Source organism: Cheilinus undulatus, linkage group 18 (genome assembly GCF_018320785.1).
Source record: "Cheilinus undulatus linkage group 18, ASM1832078v1, whole genome shotgun sequence".
Taxonomy (NCBI): domain Eukaryota; kingdom Metazoa; phylum Chordata; class Actinopteri; order Labriformes; family Labridae; genus Cheilinus; species Cheilinus undulatus.
In genome coordinates, this window is record NC_054882.1 from 11,580,685 (window position 1) to 11,600,813 (window position 20,129).

The 20,129-nt window shown below is 39.0% G+C and overlaps 2 protein-coding genes and 1 non-coding gene across 3 annotated transcripts; all 3 read right to left on the reverse strand.

Annotated features, from left to right (window-relative positions):
• Positions 1-2,201: 2,201 nt before the first annotated feature.
• Positions 2,202-11,031, reverse strand: stx11a (syntaxin 11a). Its single transcript, XM_041812044.1, has 2 exons — positions 10,883-11,031; positions 2,202-8,158 (listed from the first exon to the last, which is right to left on the reverse strand). The coding sequence occupies exon 2, from the start codon at positions 8,151-8,153 to the stop codon at positions 7,275-7,277; it is 879 nt and encodes a 292-aa protein (XP_041667978.1). The 5' UTR covers positions 8,154-8,158; positions 10,883-11,031; the 3' UTR covers positions 2,202-7,274.
• Positions 3,169-3,251, reverse strand: trnal-uaa. The gene has a single exon. It is a non-coding gene; the product is annotated as a tRNA-Leu (tRNA).
• Positions 11,032-15,055: 4,024 nt separating the features above from the next.
• LOC121526550 (syntaxin-11-like) lies at positions 15,056-15,949 on the reverse strand. The gene has a single exon (XM_041813199.1). It carries the CDS (start codon positions 15,947-15,949, stop codon positions 15,056-15,058), a length of 894 nt encoding a protein of 297 aa, XP_041669133.1.
• Between the last annotated feature and the right edge of the window lie 4,180 nt (positions 15,950-20,129).

Consider the following 20,129-nt stretch of genomic DNA (forward strand, 5'->3'; position numbering starts at 1 on the left):
TGGATAACTTGAATACAACTTTTATGATAAAAACATTTAGATCTTTTTTGATTTCCTTGGATTTCTGGGGAAAGAAGAAGTGGACAGTGAGAGAGGGGCAATCTGGAATTTGGAAAAATGCCAGATGGTCACCAAACTGGTCCTGTGACATTTGAAATGACCTATTCCACTGACCTCAAAAGTCTTCACCCCCTTGGATGTTTTACCCTTTTATTGATATTATAATCCAATCACTGTCAATATAATTTGGCTCTATTAACAAAAAATTATAGAAAAACACCTTTGATGTCAAAGTGAAAACAGATTTTTACAAAGTAATGCCAATTAAATAAAATATATTCATCCCCTTCAAGTCAGTATTTAGTAGATTCACCTTTGGTTGCAATCACAGCACTGAGTCTGTGTAGATAGATCTAAATCAGGCTTGCATATCTAAGCACTGCAATTTTTCTCCATTCTTTGCAAAATTGCTCAAGCACTGTAAGGTTGCACGGGGGATGAGCGTGAACAGCCCTTTTCAAGTTCAGTCACAAATTCTCTTCGATTGAGGTCTGGGTTTTGACTCGGCCACTCCTGAACATTCACCTTGTTGTCTTTAAACCATTTCTGTGCAGCTCTCATTGCATGCTTTGGGTCGTCTTGCATGAAAATCAAGCCGTAGTTCTCTTGCAGACTGAACAAGATTGTCCTGCATTTTCCTATATTTTGCATTTTCCTATTTTGCCAAATTCATTTTACCCTATTCCTTGACAATTCTTCCAATTTCTCTGCGGAGAAACATGCCTACGGCATGATGCTGCCACCACCGTGCTTCACAGTGGGTATGGTGTGTTTGTGGTGATGTGCAGTGTTTTGTGTCTTGTCTGATGACCAAAAAGCTCCATTTTAGTCTCGTCAGACCAAAGAACTTTCTTCCACATGACTATGGAGTGTCTTACATACCTTTTGGTGACCTCTGGTGGAGATTGAATTGAATAGTGACTTTGTCTTTGCCACCCTCCCATAAAGCTTTGACTGGTGAACAATAGTGGCTGTATGCAGAGTCTCCCATCTCAGTTGCTGAGGCTTATAACTCCTTCAGAGCAGTCATAGCTGTCCTGGTGGACTCTCTCACTTATCTCCTCACACAGTCACTCAGTTTGTGAGGACGGCCTGATCTAGGCAGATTTACACGTACCATATTTATGATGATGGATTTCACTGAACTCCTGGGGATGTTCAGAGCCTTGGATTTTTTTTTTTTTCGTATCCATCCCCTGACTTATACTTGTCAATAAACTTTTCTCTGTGTTGCTTGGTGTGTTCTTTTGTCTTCATGCTGTGATGGTAGCCAGGGATAGTGAAAAACTAGTGACAGGACCTTCCAGACACAGGTGTCTTTATACTACAATCACTTGAGACATATTCACCACATTCAGCTGATCCCTGTTTCACTAAATGTGAGACTAGTAGCACCAATTGGCTGGACCTCTGCTGAATCAGGTCAGTCACTTTAAAGGAAGTGAATATTCATGGAGTCACTTATTTAACGTTACATATTTTTTATTGACATCACTTTGTAGAAATCTGTTTTCACTGGCTATCAGCAAGGATGAGAAAGTTATGGTGGTGATGTGCTTTATCACCAAAGTTGGGAGCTGAACCCAGGGATGCTGCTTTGAAGCCTTTTGTACATGCGCTGTACAATTTAACCATTTAACTGCTGAGCTACACTAGTGCGTCTTAACTTTAACCATTTATTTCTATCTAAAAAAGCAAAAAAAAAAAAAAAACACAGACAGATCTGACTTGTATCACAGTCAGGACTGACCCACTGCTTCACAAATGTGAGGCAAAGGTTAAATTTCAAGCTTTGTTGCGACCACTAGATGGCACCACATCCTAACAGTTTCGTCATGTCACATGAGGAGGATTGGCATATTTGTGCAGCACTTAAAACTGGGCTGAATCAGTATGTGACTCATTCTTCTGTGTTTGCAAAGTAGAGCACATTATGGAGGAGGACTGCATACATTTATATTTGAATAGAATTATGAAGATAAAATGGGAATCTTAAAGTATCCATATCAGTATTATTTCATTATCATCTTTATCATCACTATGTGGCTTAGAGGGCTGCATTGATTTTACTCAATATATTATATTATAAAATCTTAACCACTAGGCCAGGGGTCATCAGCAACATTTGTACAAGGGACAGCTTTTTCCTTGATGGGCGCACGTTCAAATGAACTAAAATAAATAAAACATTTGGTCTAATTCAGGGCTATTTTTTAAAAATACTTTAATTTTCTTTCAAATACAGTATTTTACATTTACAGAACCGCTTTTAAAGTCTCTAAAGGTGGAATCAGTCCCTTTATTTGAGCCAGCCACAAGGGGGTGATGGAGATAATTTAGTTAAATATTTCTCAGGCAGGAAAAGGCTTGAAGTCTTATGGAAGCCACAGTTTTAATCAAAAATGAACTGGTAAGTATGTAACTATGATGTATCACATTTGCTAACTGTGACTGACAGGTAGATTTCTGTAAAATGGATTAAACATTAAACCTGGACAAGTTTTTTCAACCTCAGTTGTTTTTATTTCAGTTTATTTTTTTATAAATAGCTGCAGGGAGTCAACATATCAACACATTTTCTCCTCTGCACGTGTTCTGAATTTAACAATGTCCTCTGGGCCGGGTGGGAAGATGAAGGGGGCCTGATGTGGCCTCTAGGGTGCCAGTTGATGCTCACTGCACTCGGCCATCTGACCCCCTTAAGGGATTTGTTTTTAAACACCAGCTGGGCCTTTTAAATGTTTGTAATTGGACTAGACTTTATGTAAAACTGTGACAGGGTTTTCATTCATTTTTGTTCATGCTGATTTTTTTAAACTGAATATCAATGAGTCGGAAACCAAATGCCCAAATTTTGTCATTGTTTCTTGCTGCTGTGTTTTTCTAACAGGCTGAAAAGAATAATTCACAGTTGCTGTGTTTTTTTCCCCCAAAAGCACATTGGAAGATTTGTTAAGCTCAGAATTTTGACCAAACACAGTTGCATTGTTTATCTGTTGGAGCAAATGCAGCAGGATATTTCTATATATGGAGAGCATATGAAGTGAGCTGAAGTGCACCAAGGATGATGAGTCATCCTCCCATTTACAGCTTAAAACTTCCACTCATTACCAGGAGTGGGGTTCGAACCCACGAGGACATGTGTCCATTGGATCTTAAGTCCAACGCCTTAACCACTCGGCCATCCTGGTGGTGTGTGGCTACACAGGGGCTAAGGTGTCAAAGCTCACTTTGATATGTTAACACCATTCTGTGAAATTCAATCGGTGATAACAAAGGGACTCAGAAGTACCCCAAGAAAACAATGAGCTCCTTTAAACTTGGCCTGCAGACAGGGGCTTGGCAGGGGCTTTTATAGGTGCTCTTATCAGCCTGAGCGTTATTAACTCTAACATGCTCCTACCTGAGTGAAGTTACTAGTATGACGCCACAGTGCTAAGTCATTCTGCCAGTAAAATGCAGACCAAAAACCACACCATGCAGAGGAAGTGCAATCATTACAGCCCTGACACTAATTTCAACACAGAGCAGAGGCAGTAATCCAGCAAACACCCACTGGTGATGACTGTTAAAGCCTCTCAGCCTGCAGTTTTCACAGGTAGTCACAGGGAATCCCCCAGTAGGTGATGGACTGTCACACACAGGAAAATAAAGGCCTCTTTAATTTCACTACCATTATTCTTAGCAGACAAAGAAACAGGCCTGCTGTGCAAACAGAAAGTCCTCCGACATTGATTGGTTTCCTATTCATTCTTGTTGTCTCTGTGCTCCATGTACATATTTAATCTTGTTCTCTTTGTTAGAGGAAAACCTGCTCTGGATGCAAATGTAGGAGCAAACATGAAAGATAGTGCCGTTTCATATCTGTGCAGCTGAAACAATACAAGTGAGTTGTTTTCAGCATGAAGCAACAAGTCTTGAGAAACATGAAGCCCTGGCTTACATCTGGAGATAACTTCAAACATGGGTGGCCGACTGAAAGTTTCACAATTCACTCATATGTCTCTCTCTCCTCCACACTCAGAGATGATGCCTTAAGACGTGTCAAGCGACAGCTGCAAAGCTTTATTTACTTCAAATGTATTATAAAACATCACAAAGTATGATGCTGGACAAAGCTGACAGCCACAGTATATTTTGAGCTTCAATGTCTTCGCAGTTATCAGGCACAATCAGGAAGTATAACACCCATATCTCACTTTAACATTTGCATATGGACAAGTGATTCCAATGAAGACCAGCTCAAAGAACAGACTAACATAAGAGTGAACATTTAAGACTACAGCTGCTAAAAAGTGACAACAAATGTTAGGTAAATCATTTCAATAATTAAAGCCTGTCTGATGATTCTCCATGATTTGTTCTGACTAAAATTTCGATATCATATTCAATAGTCCTGCAAAATAAAGTGCAGCATTCACAGCTCTCTTTTGTATTTGCACACGGACGTGTGGTTTAAAATCAAGACGTGCAACAATATGAACCAGTTATGCTTAATTCAAATACATGAACTTGTATTTGAATTAACCATTTGAATTAAGTCCATGCACCACTACATTTAAGGTGTTGCAGCAGATGAGATATTTTTGAGTAGGCATTAAGCTAACTTAAACCTTACATCTAGCTCCGTTTAAGTCCTTATAAAATAAGCTGAAATAATATCTGCTTTAAAAGTTGGGAAAATTCAAAGGGATGAGGAGAAGCAGAAGGTTTTACGGAGTGTTTGATGTCACTCAAGTTCTTGTTGATAAATTACATCCCTAAAAATGTATGATTACTTTGTTTTCCAAGAAAAGGGACAGTTAGATAGCCTCACATTTCATTGACAATTTTACAACACGATTCATGTTGGTGTTTCCCACTGGCTGAAGGTTGAAAGTGTATGATAAAGTTATTTCCTCATCATAAAACTTTGCCATATATACAAAGATTTTTTTGCTGATTGTAGTTTAACAGCCAATAACAGAAGTTATTCATTGCAGTGTTAGCCTCTTAAGGGACAGTTAAGATGCTTTTCAACTAAAAGTACAAGTATCCTTTAGTTCCAGGGACAAGGTAGGTAACAGTTCCTGTGGCCCATTCTTTTTCTGCTTAAATCCCTGAGAAGATTACACAGACAGATCCTGACACAGCCAGAGTTCAGAAAGACATATTCATGGTTATGTGATGTCAAGTAATTAACTATTGAAGATTTAGACACAAATGAGCTAATATTTAACCGCCCAAATGTTATTGCCAACTTTTTGGGAAAATGTATTTGCAGTTTTAATTTTTGTGACATACACCTTTTATATTTATAGCGCTGTGGCCTCGCAGCAAGAAGGCTCCTGGTTTGCTTCCTGGTCAGGGCCTTCCTGTGTGGAGTTTGAATGTTCTCTCTGTGCATTCATGGGTTCTGTCCGAGTACTTGTTGCTTGTTAGGTTAATTTGTGACTAAATTGGCTGTAGGTGTGAGAGTGTCTCTATGTCAGCCCTGCGATTGACTGGCAGCCAGTTCAGGGTGTACCACGCTTCTCACCCAATGCCAGCTGGGATAGGCTCTAGCCCCCCACAACACACAACAGGATAAGCAGTGTAGAAAATGGATGGATGTATTTTTATGAGCGGTCTGGGTCAAGGGACCAACACAGTCTCTGTGATTCAATCTTATTAGATGCACTTGGTCATCCAGGTTATGGCCAGCCAAAGCAAATGCACCAACTGGACTTGGTTAAGACCCTTGAAGGCGTTTTGTCTCCCCTCTGAGAGGATTCCTTCAGTTCTAAAACTGACAGGGGCTCAGAGAGAAAGGTAGACCTTTGCTGACCAGAAGAATACAAATGATCAGTGTGATCATCCGAGAGTCCTTGGCAGAGTCGCTGACCAGATCTAAACCCCCCGTCATCCTTACACTAGATGATTTCTAAATCTGAAACAAATTTAAACCCGTGGAAGACCACAGACATGAGGACAATTTCAAATCTGGTGATGCTACCCTGTCTGCTCGCTCTCATTGGCTACTGTGGGTACTTCGTCAAAGGATCTACGACCTGGAATTGTAAATATCAAACACGTGGCTGGCCATAAGGGGTAGATATTTTACCCCAGAACTAAATTCAGACCCCAGTATGTACAGTTGGAAAGCAAAGAATTCCTTAAAAGTTCCTAGTTCCTGCTGTCTAAAAGCACCTTTTGACACAAGAGGCAGCGCTGCAATAAACACGGCATTTTAACATGCCTCTCACTGAAGGCTCAAATGAAGTGGAAACACCATTTATGCAACAAAGCTTTGATTACTTTGGATCAGGTTGGGAAATTAGCACCCACCACCAGCCACATGCGGGTGTTTTGGAGCAGTGTTGGGGGAATTAATGCAGCTGAAACATTTCTCCTTATCAAAAAGCCTATAACTTTAATACTTTGAATATCATATTATACCTTATTACATTATGATGCTTGTTCAAATAAAGTGGCTGGTTAAAAAAAATTCAATAGCCACAATTTTTCCCTACAGTTTTTTCAGGTACTATCAGTTAATGTTGGTCGATACTAAACAACAGATACACCTGTATCTCTGTATTTTCTACCATTTCAGCTCAGGTGGAACTTTATACGGAAAAAGTTACACAAAAGTTGTTTTGATTGTGAAATTGTCATTTAGTCTTAAAATGACATGGCAGCATGAGTTGCAGATAATTCTATCTAAGAAAATGATTCTCCACACCTAACACTGGTTTGCAATATAAAGAAATGTTAAATATACTTTGACAGTGGTTTTTGATTCATAAAGTAGCCTACTGAGTACAATAGCATAGCCATATTACTGCAGACTTGTTGCACAATCCATATATTTTCAGTCTAGATCAATAAATTAACATAAAGGCCATATTATCTGTAATACTGACCTTCTTCTTTTTGTTTTATTATTGTTTTTTTTAGGAAAGGAGCCCTCTGAGTATCTTTGCAGAGTCATATTGCTGAAAAATAATGCACAGTCAATATATAAAATACCTTTCTTAATTCAGCATTTAAAACTCACCACAAAAGCCACAATATCTCTAAAAGTCTGACTTTTTTCTTCTTAAACTCATTCTTAAATTGTTCTCAAAGTCCCACATAGACAGGTCCAGTCAAAATGAAAGCAGAAATATTACAGGCATATGTGCAAAGGAAACTGATTCGGATCTAATCTTGATATTTTGATGACATTGAGAAACACTTGAACAGATGCTGTCTCATCTGCAGCAGGGGAAGCAACAGCAGAAGAGTTTCTTGCATGGATTGCTTTTCTTGTATTTCACAGCCTTCTTGATCTGTAATGAGGCCTTGGCGACATAGTCCTGAGTGGAGCAGACGTTTGCCTCTATGTTGTCCAGCATGCAGCCCTGTTCCTCCACCAGCAGGGCCATCTGGGAGAAGAGCTCATGAATGTCCCTGATGCGGCTCTCCAGCTCCAGCAGCTCCTTGTGCCGGCTCTCGATCTCGTTCAGAGCAGATTTAGCAGTCCTTCCCTCCAGGAGCAGATTGTCGGAGAAGACGTTCCACTTCCCCGTCTCAATCATCTCGTCAATCTGCTCCCTGCTCATCTCCTTCCCCATGATCTCCGCCTGCCTCTGGATGCGGTTCTTGCAGTTCTCCCTCTGGACCATCTCGGCCTCGTTGTACTCTGACATGGCGCTGTGGAAGGCGGTGGTTAGAGAGACGTGCTGTGAACGCACCATTCGAGCGACAGCAGCTGTTGGCCCATGTTCCTCCTCCAGGTCTTTGCTCAGCTTCCCTAGCTTCTGAAGCCGATTGTAAATGGCCTCCCCCCTGGCCTTGATGTCCCGTCCAAGTGCGTTGGAGTCCCGTTTGATGCTGCTGAACCTCCTGACGGATGTGAGGAACCTGGTGCTCTGCTTCCCCAGACGCTTCACGTCCATCCTGAGGAGTAGCATCTCCTTCCTTAGGGCCTGGGCCTCTTTGAAGGTAATGTCCATCACATCCTCGCCTTCAAAAACAGTGGCTTGTTGCTCCAGGTGCTCCCCTTCATCTTTTATGGCGTTGTCCTGGTTCTCCTCAGGCCAGACCTCACCTGGCTTTGAGGAGAGTAGCTCTCCCAGTCGGTCCCTCATCTCACCTGTAAACAGAGTCAGCAAATTTGACAGATCTCTTAAAATACATTCAGGAAAAAGTTTGTTCCTTCACCGAAAAGTAAAAGACACACTATCATATCTGTCCCTAAACATAAAAGCAGTCGTAAGCTAACAGCATGGAGGCAGCAGATGTTGCATAATTGCTGTCCAGACTGCATCCATTAAAAAATCTAATTCTCTGCTCTTTAAATTTTAGTCTTCCCTTGTTAAAAAATATGCCCTACAGCTATCTCTACTTTGTAAAGGAAGCTGAAAAACTCAATCAAGGAACTCTTCCTGTCAGACACTCCTGATTCCTTGTCATCTCCCTTTTTCCTCCCATCTTAGCACAAGCAACAGAGAGATAATAGGAACAGGATGACAGGGAAATAATGTAATGTGCTGCATCCTTCACATCCTGTCATGATACTACAATGGGAATGAATGTAATCCATCACTGCGTAGCATCTGGTTAGGACTTGGTGTGCCCTTGGTGCAGAAATGAGAGATAACGGAGGAAAAGCTTGCCTTGCTCACTCCAGAGGTGAAAACTTATCAGCAGCATCAAAAATTAATGATTAGAAAGTGTGTATTTGTAGTAAAATATGCAAAAATAGTACAAAATTTAATCACTTTACTGGTTGCTATGTGCAGGAATATTTGCACTGAATTGAAAGGCATTCACTGGACTTTCCAGAAAGTTACCCATCTATATTAGCCCATCAAATAACCTCTGTCCCCTCTAATTTCTGTTGCATTTATTCATTTTTGTTTTTTCTATCACTCCTTTCTGAAATATTTTGTGACCCAAAGGGGCCTGATCCTCAGGTTGGTCATTGTTTGGGGACATTTTACCGTGAAGATACTTAAACTGGCCTCACCTCAGTCACCTGCACCTGTTAGCTGCTAGCTAACTGCAGTATCAACAGTATGGTGCACAGAACTGCAGGACATAATCAAATCTCAGTTACAGTCTACCCAAATACCCAACGTTACCTGCTCATGACCTCTTAGAAAAACATCATCAAAACTCAGATTTACCTCATCTGACCATTTTAGCATGTATATAGTCCAGGTGGAACATAAATTTTAAAAAATGCTCATTACCAGGGCAATATCCATTCTTCTAGGCTACAAATCATACGTTTTTAATTATTGCATGCCATTTACTACCAGACCCACCAATTAGTTGTTTCAATATCTGCATAGGGGTCAACCTAACTAGAATTTGCTAGCTATGACTCTATTCACTGTTATTTATAATCAAGATACACTTATTGATCTTTCAAAGCAACTGTAGTCATACACTTTGTTTTCAAAATATTAGACGTACACCTATAATGCAGGGGTGGGAAGCGACTAACTACATTTACTCCAATAATTTTAACTGAGTAGCTTTCATGTGTACTTGTATTTTTTTTCACTTGACTACAATAATCATGTACTTTTTCCACTTCTGCTGTAATGACATACTGAGGAACCTTGAGCACCAGGTCCCAGCAGTTGACTCCAGCAGGCAGCAATTCCAACTGCAGGTAAATTTAGCACTTACATTTTGTTTAATGATGTTAAACATGGATTGTAACAGGTTAAAAGAATATGGTTCTATTAGAGTTTTCAAATTATCAAAAAAAATTTTTATAGAATTTATATTATTTCTATAATTAACTGGTCTTTTTTAAAAATATTTTGACATTCCCCTATTTTGCATTGGAAACTCTTTTTCTTGTGTTTTGAATTTCAAACTGTCTTAAAATTATGGTACGACTCCCTGTTTGAATATAGCTAGGCCTGCTTTTATTTAGAAATGAAAGAAGGCATTTTGGGTGGGTCGAAGATTAGGTTAAAGTTGTAATAATAATAATCTTTATTTAGACTCAAAAAACATTGAGGGCAAGCCCTCATTTACAATGATGTCGAGTAGATAAAGGAAAAACGCATGATAAACAATAAAGAATACAACAAACATATTCTAGACATATAAAGTACAGTAACAAGATAAAAAATAAACATAATATAAATTAGAAATATGGATTTATAATAGATTAATGGATAATAATGGATTATTAAGAAAAATAAAGGAACAGTAAAAATTTAAATTTAAATTTAAATTAATTTAAATAGCCTAACTTTTGACCTTTGACTGGGCTTTTTTGTATAACTGCTGCTGTAGGCAGACGTTGTTATTAATAGTGATTTTAATACAATGAATCTTAATATATTAATGCTGACTTGCCTAATTTTGTTTAACAATGTTATGGGCTACAGAAGAAACAGAAGAATGGACTCTGTTTCTATGGGTATGGTGCATTTTCAGTTAGGTAACTTGACATCCTGTGGGTTATTTTAGCCTGAATGTTAAGTTTTACGGATGAGGGGGACAGCATGTACTCTAAACCACATACTGGTATTATTAACCTATTTAAAATGTCCTTTTTGAAGACACAAACCCACATTTTGTTCAGTAATCAAGGAGAAACTATGGTATGGCGATTTATCGCCTTTGGGCGTCGACTTCAGAATTCTTTCATTTCCTATCGCGAGAATCTGATACGCAGCTAAAGTTTGATGTATTTCGCGGTCAGTTTTTATATTTCAAAGCAGACAAAACACGTTTTTACGTTAAAGCATTATTTGCTAAGGTTGGCTTACTCAAATCAAATCTCGACAACAATAACATGTACAACAACAATTTAAAGCATTTTCATCATTGTACAGGCTCTACTTACCTTTTTATGTAAGGTGTCTTACTCTTTCAAAGTCGCAAAAGAAGAAGAAGAAGAAGCAGCTACGGAAAGACTCATTTCCTCTTTTAGTCTCCGTTAGATGACAGAATTTCAGCACGCACAGGAGTCATATATGAGGCAGGATATCTCACATTTTCTTTCTTCATCTCTGTGACTGTGTGATGCAGCAGCAGCAGGTAGTAACGCGGAAGATCACGCCTTCTTCACATTTCTCACACTTCACCACTGCTCTGCTCTGACACTCTGACACCCCGTCATCTGGTCCCTCACTTAACTAATATATGATAAAACAACAGACTTTAAAACAACTTCAAACCCTTTTAATCCCGGCAGTACAAAAACATCTCCAAGTTCAATATTGATCTTTCATACAGCTGTTATGCTATTAAAACAGTGTAAACACATAAAAGGTCTATTGTATAGCTGTTAGGGTTGACTAATGAAGGATTAACCCCAAGAGTCATTATAAACAGCTGCAGTTTCGTGATGAAAAATAATCTTAATAGAAGTCTTTAAAGGCTGAGGATAATTTCTGACAGTTTAGAGAAAGTGTGACAGTATCTGTGATGTGTGATTTAGTTTAAGCCTTCATTAGAGCAACAGTGTGTAGGAATATGATTATGTGTACTAGAAGGTTTCTGGGTGAATCACACACTGTAATAAAACAGTGTAGGATATGACTCCTCATCTGGGGCATATCAAGAGATTTTTGGCCCCCAGATAAAGCAATTAGATACAGGCCCCCTCCCCAAGTCAGTCAGTCATGCTAAAAATGTTGCGGCGTGTTCAGATATCTTTGACTTTAAATGTATTTTTGAATTATAACTTCCTGTTATTAATGAGCAATATTGTTGCTATGGTTCAATAAGCTATACTTGTATTATTTCCTTCACATTAGTTAATGTGTATATTAGCCTATCCCCAAAATATGAGAAAATGTATACCATTTTAGCTTTCTGACACCAACATTAAAGGAATGCTTACAATATTCTATAATGTATTTCTTCACCACTTTAAAAGTATTACACTGCTGTACTTTATGCAATAAAACACCAGGCTGCTTCGTGCTTAAACATGATACCAATGGTTTGGTTTTATTTATCTCTTGTTTTCTTATGCTCACTGACATTTAGCCACTTTTAGCTGCTTTTCATTACAGGCTTCATTGCAGGCCTGGGTAATCAGTACCCTTTTGCCCCCCTGTGCTACGCCCATGCTCCTCATAACAGACAACCAAGGATGGAAAGTATCTAAATACTTCTATTACTGTAATCAATTAGCTCTTTTATGTACTTGTAATTTTCTGAGTACACTTTGAAATCAGTCATTTTCTTGACTGCAAAGTGCCAGTAAAAAGTATTCATCCCCTTGGATGTTTTACCCTTTTATTGTTTTCATAAATCAATCATGGTCAAAATAATTTGGCTTTTTTTTTTTTTTTTTTTGACTCCTTAAGTTCTATCAAGTTGGGTGTGAACAGCCCTCTTCAAGTCCAGCCACAAATTCTCTATTGGATTGGATTAGTGTAAAAGAAGAAAAGTAGAATCTTAAGTCATAATTATGAGATACAAAGTCAAAATAATGTGATAAAAAATTGAAATTATGAGATAAAAAGTCAAATTAATGATATAAAAAGTCAAAATTATGAGATGACTTTTTATCTCTTAATTTCAACTTTTTATTTCAGGGGGCACCAAACCAAGAAACTGAAAGTTTGTCACAGGAGCCACAACCAACTAAACAAAAATGTTCCAATAGAAAATGACACAATCTGAAATAATGTCTTCTTGAAAGCACGCTTATATCAGATTTATTAAGTTTAAGCTTATCAAAATGGATTAACAATAAGTGCATTTACACATGTTGATTCAAACCAAAACTTACACAGGCAAGAATCACACAAGTGTATCACATTCATGAAAGAAACACAACTGGAATAATAATATTCAAAGTGCATGAAAAAAAATAATTATTTTACAGTCAGTACAGAACTCTGGGTTAACATAGCTCTGTGCCAAAATCACTATCAGCCTATGAATTTTATAAAGCATGGACGCAGTCTCAGTGATGTCATCTATTGGTTTCGCCAGTCGCCATATTGTATATGCTGACTCATCCTAACTTTTGGTCAGCCTGTGTTGGGCCTGGCGTTATATTGCATTGTATCATCCTATCAGACACTCTTGTGCCTTGTCATCTCCCTCTTTCGTTGTTCTTTTCCATGTCAATGCAAGCGGCAAAATAGAAACAGGCTAGCAAGGGAATAAATGTGGACAGCATCCTGCTACATTGCTCACTGTCAGGAATTGTTGTAATTAAGCTGATCTAGCTTGATACAGCTTGCAATCAAGCATCAGTAGCTAACACAAAAACCCCACATCAGTCAAATCATCCATGCTACTATTACCATTATTAACTTTTAGCCTGACAGGGATGTTTTGGTATTTTTGAAGATGGGTCAAACACACACCCTCTGTATTAAAAATATTTAAAGCTTTTTTTCACACAGAAAGCCTCAGTGTTTGGCACTATTTTGCAATAGAAGCTTCAGTTATGTGCTCAAAATGTATTGTCTTCATTGGAGACTACACAACAAACGAAGCTAAAACAAATCTAAAATGAGAGATTTGGACTTGAGTGACCATGACATGACACATTTACCTGTGGACATGAAAAGACACTCTTATGACCCAGAGCCTTGGTTCCCAACCTGGGGTCCAGGACTCCCTTGGGGGGGCATGAGGGTCTGTCTGCTCTGAGGTTGTTAAAATTAGGGTCATTCAAACAATCTAAAATCATGATAAAACACATAAATGGTTCATACAAAAGCCTTTTGGTAATAACACTTGTGTTTTTGGCTATTTTGTTTGGCTCTAAATGATGAAAACAATTCAAACTGATGTGCATTTTTGACAGCAATAAGTCACTTTTTTGTGTGGGGCCACAGCTCTTGTGAATATGTGAAGGGGGGCTCAGTGGAAAAAAGGTTGGGAATCACTGACCTAGAGTATACAGAAGAACAACTTCAGATGGAAAGTCAGCATGAAGAAAGAGAGAAACTCAGTTAAAAAAATGGAGGGCAAGTTACCTAGATGGAGTAGGTGTGTAAACCGTGAGCCCATGTCTAAACAGAGAGCTACTGCTGTGAAGACATTTCTAAGTGAAGATAGCAGATGCCTGCAGACTGCATCACTCCCCATCCAGAGTTCCCTGCTTTACTGAATGTTCTACAGACCTTCTTCAACTTTCTAGAGATAAACTAGAAAAAATGAATGTTTGACAGAGCTGAGCCAACAGTGTTTTTGGCCTGTTTTTTACTTACAACTCACTAAATTACATGGAGACGGTGTTCCCATCTGTTACGCTGTCTAACCTAGCTTCCCTGCCAGAATGACCACCAAGTCTTCTTAGAGGGGCGGTGCTCACTAAAATCTCTGGAGGCTAATGCTACTTTAATTGCCAATTACCTCATATGACTCAACTTCAGAAACATCAAAATATCTCTTTAATATTAGCACAATAGATGAGTTACAAAAACTTCACTTGCTGAACTGTGTGCCCATTAAGATGCAAACTATCCTGACCAAGCCATTCAACTGTACCAGACTAAATGGGTATTTAAACTCTGGTGCAGCCTCAAGTCTACACTTATGCACTGCTGCACTGGCTTCATTTTTCAACATCAGAAATTGCTGCTTCATCCATTTTAAAGCTACTGTGAGGATTTTTTTTTAGCCTGATATGTAACAGACTGAAATAATAACTGGTGCTTCTTTATGACCTAAAACAGCAAAGACGATCTTCAGCTAGTATAACACAAATTTCTACATTGTTATTTTTGCCACTGGATTGGTGTTAGCTGCAGGACTTCTGTTCAGGTGCTGCTTTGTCCATAGGGGGTGCCAAATAATCACATAATTAGTTTCTCCTTTTTTTTTTGTCTATAGCTCACATTAGGAGTGTCATGTTAAATCAAAATTTGATTTATGTTAACTTCTTCACAGTCTCAGTGTATCTGACAACTGAAATGCCCTTGAAAACTTCTAATGGGCCTTGCTTTTTTCCCCTTATTTTTAGCGTCTTAAGGACGAATTCTTGTTGAGTTAGTTCTGTATTTGTTTTCCTACATGGACTACTGCGTGGTCCTCTACAGTCCTATTTGTAATAACATGGAAAGCAGCCACAGAAGAGCTTCTTCAGAGGGTTGTTTTTATCAGATACAGTTGCTCTCTCCAGTCGTCCTGCAGCATCCTGAACGATCACTTCAACGCATTGAACATTTTTCTGGATGTTCTCGATGCCCACCCCCTGTTCCTCTACGAGCACTGCCACATCCAGAAACAGCTCCTGGATCGCCCGGATCCTCTTCTCCAGCTCCTGCAGCTCTTTGTGTCGGCTCTCAATCTGCTGGAAGGCCGAGCGGACCGTTTTTCCTTCAGACTGAAGGCTGAACACATTCAACTCCCCGCTCTCCATCATCTCCTCCAGCTCCCCCTCGCTCACCTCCCTGCCCACAACCTCCATCTGCCTCTGGATCTGCCGTTTGCAGGCCTCCCTGTGGTTCATCTCTGCGTCGTTGTAGCTGATCATCACTTCTCTCAGGGCACTGCTGAGGCACTGGTACTGAGTTCGAGCAATGCGAGCCGTGGGGTCACAGCTGCCACGTTGTTCCTCCAGTTCCTCTCTGAGGTCACTCATCTTGTGCAGCCGCCCCAGCACACCCTCTCCTCTCCTTTTAATGTCTGCTCCGATGGCATTAGAGTCTCTCTTTGTGACACAGTCGTATGAGGTTTGGTTTAAGGTCTGGTAGTTGACGTCTTTAAGCTCACTGATGTCATTCTGGATCTGCTGGATTTCCAGTCGAATCTGATTGGCCTCCTGAAGGACACCATCCAGGTCCTGGTCCTGGTCAGGAAGTGATGATGAGGATGATGCTATTGATGCTGTTGCTGCATCAACGTTTCGTTCTGAGAAATTATCCAATTCCACTGTGGTGAAACCTTCAGTGTCAATATGCACCTGTTGGAGGTGCCCCAGTCTGTCCCTCATGTCTGAAAAGAGAAGTAACAGAGAGGACGACGAGAAAAGATGATCAGAAACATTAACTAAAACAAATTATCTATTGAAATAAAAGATCATCTACAGAATAATAGGACATTAAATTTGAGTTGATGGTTAAGTTTGCTCTGATTGGCCGAAGAAGGGCCAGAATTTTTTGACTGGGATAGCTCAAGGTCAGAGATAGACTTGCTGTTTCATGTTTGTTTTCATGTGTGAATCCAGCTGCTTGATGAGCATAATCAAAAATATACAATGACCTGATGTGTGGGATGTAAACTAAATAAATGGCAACAGGCAGTTACTATAATTAAGGCAAAAAAAAGTGGGACACAAAGTATTCTCCGGTTGTCTACTTGTGCCAGCAGGCTGTGCAGATGCAGTCAGGAATGAAGCCATAAAAACTGCAGCTCAATCCATGCTCAAAAACTATTCAAACAAAAACACACACTCCCCACACACGCCATGGACCATGGTCTCTCCACAACTTTGACTGCACAGCACTTAGGTTTGAAAACTTTATCACACTTCTCACTCCGTCTGAACAGCTGACAAGAGAAGTCAGTGCATCGAATTCATCAGCTGCTGACGTGATCCCCCCAGTAAGAGCCCCGAAACATCTTTTTACGTACAGAGGTAGACTCAACCTCTACCAAAAACTACTTGATTAGAGTCTGCTGGCAAAAGATTTAAACAAATAGAGTCCGATCTACTTATCTGCACTGCTGCCTTATTAGATTCCTGTACAAGGACCGCTACTCTGATGAGGAAGTTAAAGTGATTGAGGAATCTTTACACACAACTGATTGGCGTGCCAGCCATCGCTGCTCCTCAAATCCTGGATGAGAAGAGATTATTATATTTTATCATGTTATATTTTAAAATGACATATAGGATTAAACATGATTGTTTAAAACAATTAAGTCTATGTTAAGGTTGATTTGAAAAAACTAAGTAGTGATTTATTTCAGGCTAAAATACTGTAGGTATGCAGCAGCATTAAAAAACTATATTTGTGAAATAAGTTTAAATAAAAAGTTGTTTTGTAGATTTCTTGTTTGAATTGCCAACTCATGAACAATAGGATTATACTGTTCAACAGTAACAATTTATTGTAGTCCCTGGTCTAGAAGAAAAGTTAACAATCACAAAAATCAAGCAAGTAACAACAGCTAATGAAAAAAACAGCAGCACTGGCCCTGATTTTTAAAATCAGTGCATCACTATTTATGACGCAAATTCTAAGATCAGAACTCAGTTTATAGTATCATCAATAACTAAAAACAACATCAGATCAGCTCAGACTGACTACTAGTTAGCAGAACACACTGTCTGTGCTTCGTTTCTTCAGCAATTTTCTCCTCACATAGTCCTGGTGTTTCAGTGTAAATAGATACTGTGCTAACTGGTGATTCTAGTAACAAAAAAAGTCCTTGCAAGTGTCTCCTTTTTCAGTATGATGTCTGAATATATTCATAACATTCAGGTTGGATTTTTGTGATGTTTTCTCTCGTAGCTTCGTTCTTGGTTTCCACCAACTCCAACAGAAATTAGGTCACTTTTTAGCTTCTTAAAGCTTCACTATGTCCCCAAGCTAGTTTCTAACTGTCTATCAGATATTCAAAAGGTCTTAAATATTTGTTATCAAGATGTTATCTGTGAAAACCAGCATAAAGCCAATATCAGCTACAGAAACTAAAGCATTCCAGTGAATTATAAAGTAGGTTACGGACTTTAAGTTGAAACACAAGATAATTCTTAGTAGATTCAACAATAAGAATACCTTTTCTTCTTCTGGTGTAATATTATAACAGTAAAAAACGATTCAAATAAAACAATCTGAGAGTTTAGAGCTTAAAATCACTCTTTCTCACACTGCTTTATTTGTGAGGGTTAACACTTGTTTAAAGTTGGAAATATCTCCAAGATAAAAGAGAGAAGAAAGTAAGTGGCCTCAGGATATCTACAGCAGACATGTTTTCTAGAAGTTGTTACACGCCACACCTCTGCCTGCTGAAAAACTTTTTGTTTCAGGCAGGGGGAAATATTTAATTCAACACACTTCCTTCCAAGAAGCTGGTTTTCAGATGCCTTAAAGCCACTTTCATTACAGCAGTGCTTCGACAGATCTATCGGGACATACATTCATGAGAAAAATAAAGAAACCGTCAACTTCTCATCAGTTTACAGGGAAAAATACCGACATAAATGGAGCAAAACATAGGACTGAACAAAGGAACGGACATAAAAAAAACACAAGACCATGTTTTTATGGGGAAATCCAGCTTTGTTATCGTAAGATAACAAGAAAAAAGAGGGCGAGATCTGGAGGAAGCAACATAAATTTAAACACTATCACTGTAAATTGGGGTCAAATAAAACTTAAACAGAAACAGTGTGCTCGCATGAAGCCTCTTTAAAATTGCTTTCACATTTTTTTTCAAGGCACATATTTGCATCACACTGAAACAAGCTCTATGACCCACTTTTGGGTCCTGATCTCACCAGTTGAGAACTGCTTTTTTAAGGGGTAAAAGATAAAGGACAGGGGAAAGTAAGTGGCCTCAAGATATCTCCAGTAAAGACCCATATTTTCAAGGAGTCACACGCACCTTTACCTGGTGAACGACCGGGAACGATTGTTGGTGGCAGATTCAAAGATAATTAAAAACCAGACCAAATTCAGCTCAGATCCTCCAAAGATGAATCTTGCACCCACTTGAATTTATTTGCTGAGAAATGTTGAAATGCAGACCTTGGATCGAAGAAAACGTGACTGAACAAAAAGCTGCACCATCATTGCAAAATGCAGCAAAATAAAACATTTGGATGAGCGTCTGCTTCGAGCTTTCGTACATCGTTTACTTTTTCCATCAGCTCTTTTTCCAGGCACACAGTCTTGACTGGGGTACACTGTGGTGCAGTGGTTAACACAGAAGATTCTTGGTTCGAATTTGAATTTGTATGATGTCCTGTGCATACATGTCAGGCACTTCAGCTTCCTCAAAAAAGCAAAAAAAGGAGCACCCTCCCAACACTAAACTATAAGGTAGGTGCACGACCAAAAAGTAAACTAGAAACAGGAAGGTCAGCACTCAAAATTTCCTTTTGAAATGTTTTTTTAGGCCAACAGGAACAGGCCTGTTGGTCCAAATAAACGATTCAAAAAGACATTTTGAGTGCTGACCTTCCTGTTTCCAGCACTTCAGCTTCCTCCCACAGACCAAAAACCTAGTTAGAAGGTAAATTTGGGCTCTAAATTGCCCATAGTTAGGAGTGTGAACAGCTCAGCTCAACAGGGATTTAACCCAAACTAGATGAGCAGTACAGATAATGCATGGATGGATGGATGGACTTTCTTGACCAACTGAAAACATATATGTGACCCGCTCTGGGCCCTGACCCACCAGTTGAGAACCACTACTTTAGACCTTTGCTGTTTAAAGCCATGGTTCTCAGCTCACATTTTCTGTGACTCTTATCAAGTCTCAAGACAGTCTGAGATCCATTTCAAATACCTATTTACAGGCATACAAGTAAAGTGATATGTGAGTGTAAAATATGTTTAAGTCCTTCTAAATGTCTGCACTGAAAATAGACACCAAGAAGTCTTTCAAAAGCAGATATAAAAAGACCAAGTTCCCCTTTTACTGTAAACTCTGAGCTGGAGATGACAATGCAGGGATGATGAAGACAAGGAGGGGTTGATGCAGGAATAAAAGGTCAAATGTTTTACTGCTACTAAAGCAGTTAAAGGTAAAAGTTTCTGTGCAGCAGGTTTGAGTTTTCTCCTTGTTTATTATCAGGTTATCTTAAATGAATGTACTAAACCTGCTCAGACATTTAATCTCCATTCAACACTCACCAAACAAGTTTGCAAGCAGAAAAGTGTTGTATAAGAGCGTCTCAGCATGCATAATGAAGTTTGAAGTGAGGTAGAGTAACAGGGATACTAGTACTTAAAGTGGGATTTAACAAAATAATGAAAAGGCCTATAATTACTGTCCTGAACAGCCTGACCAAAAGCATTCATGGAGCAGCGGGATAAGGAAGTATAGTTGATTTTTGTTGTTGTTAGACGAAATAAATGAATAGTTTCGAATCTTAAAAGTGAACTAAAAGGCCTTGAATTCAGTTTTCAAATGGAGAAGTCTCTTCTTACAGAGTTTCA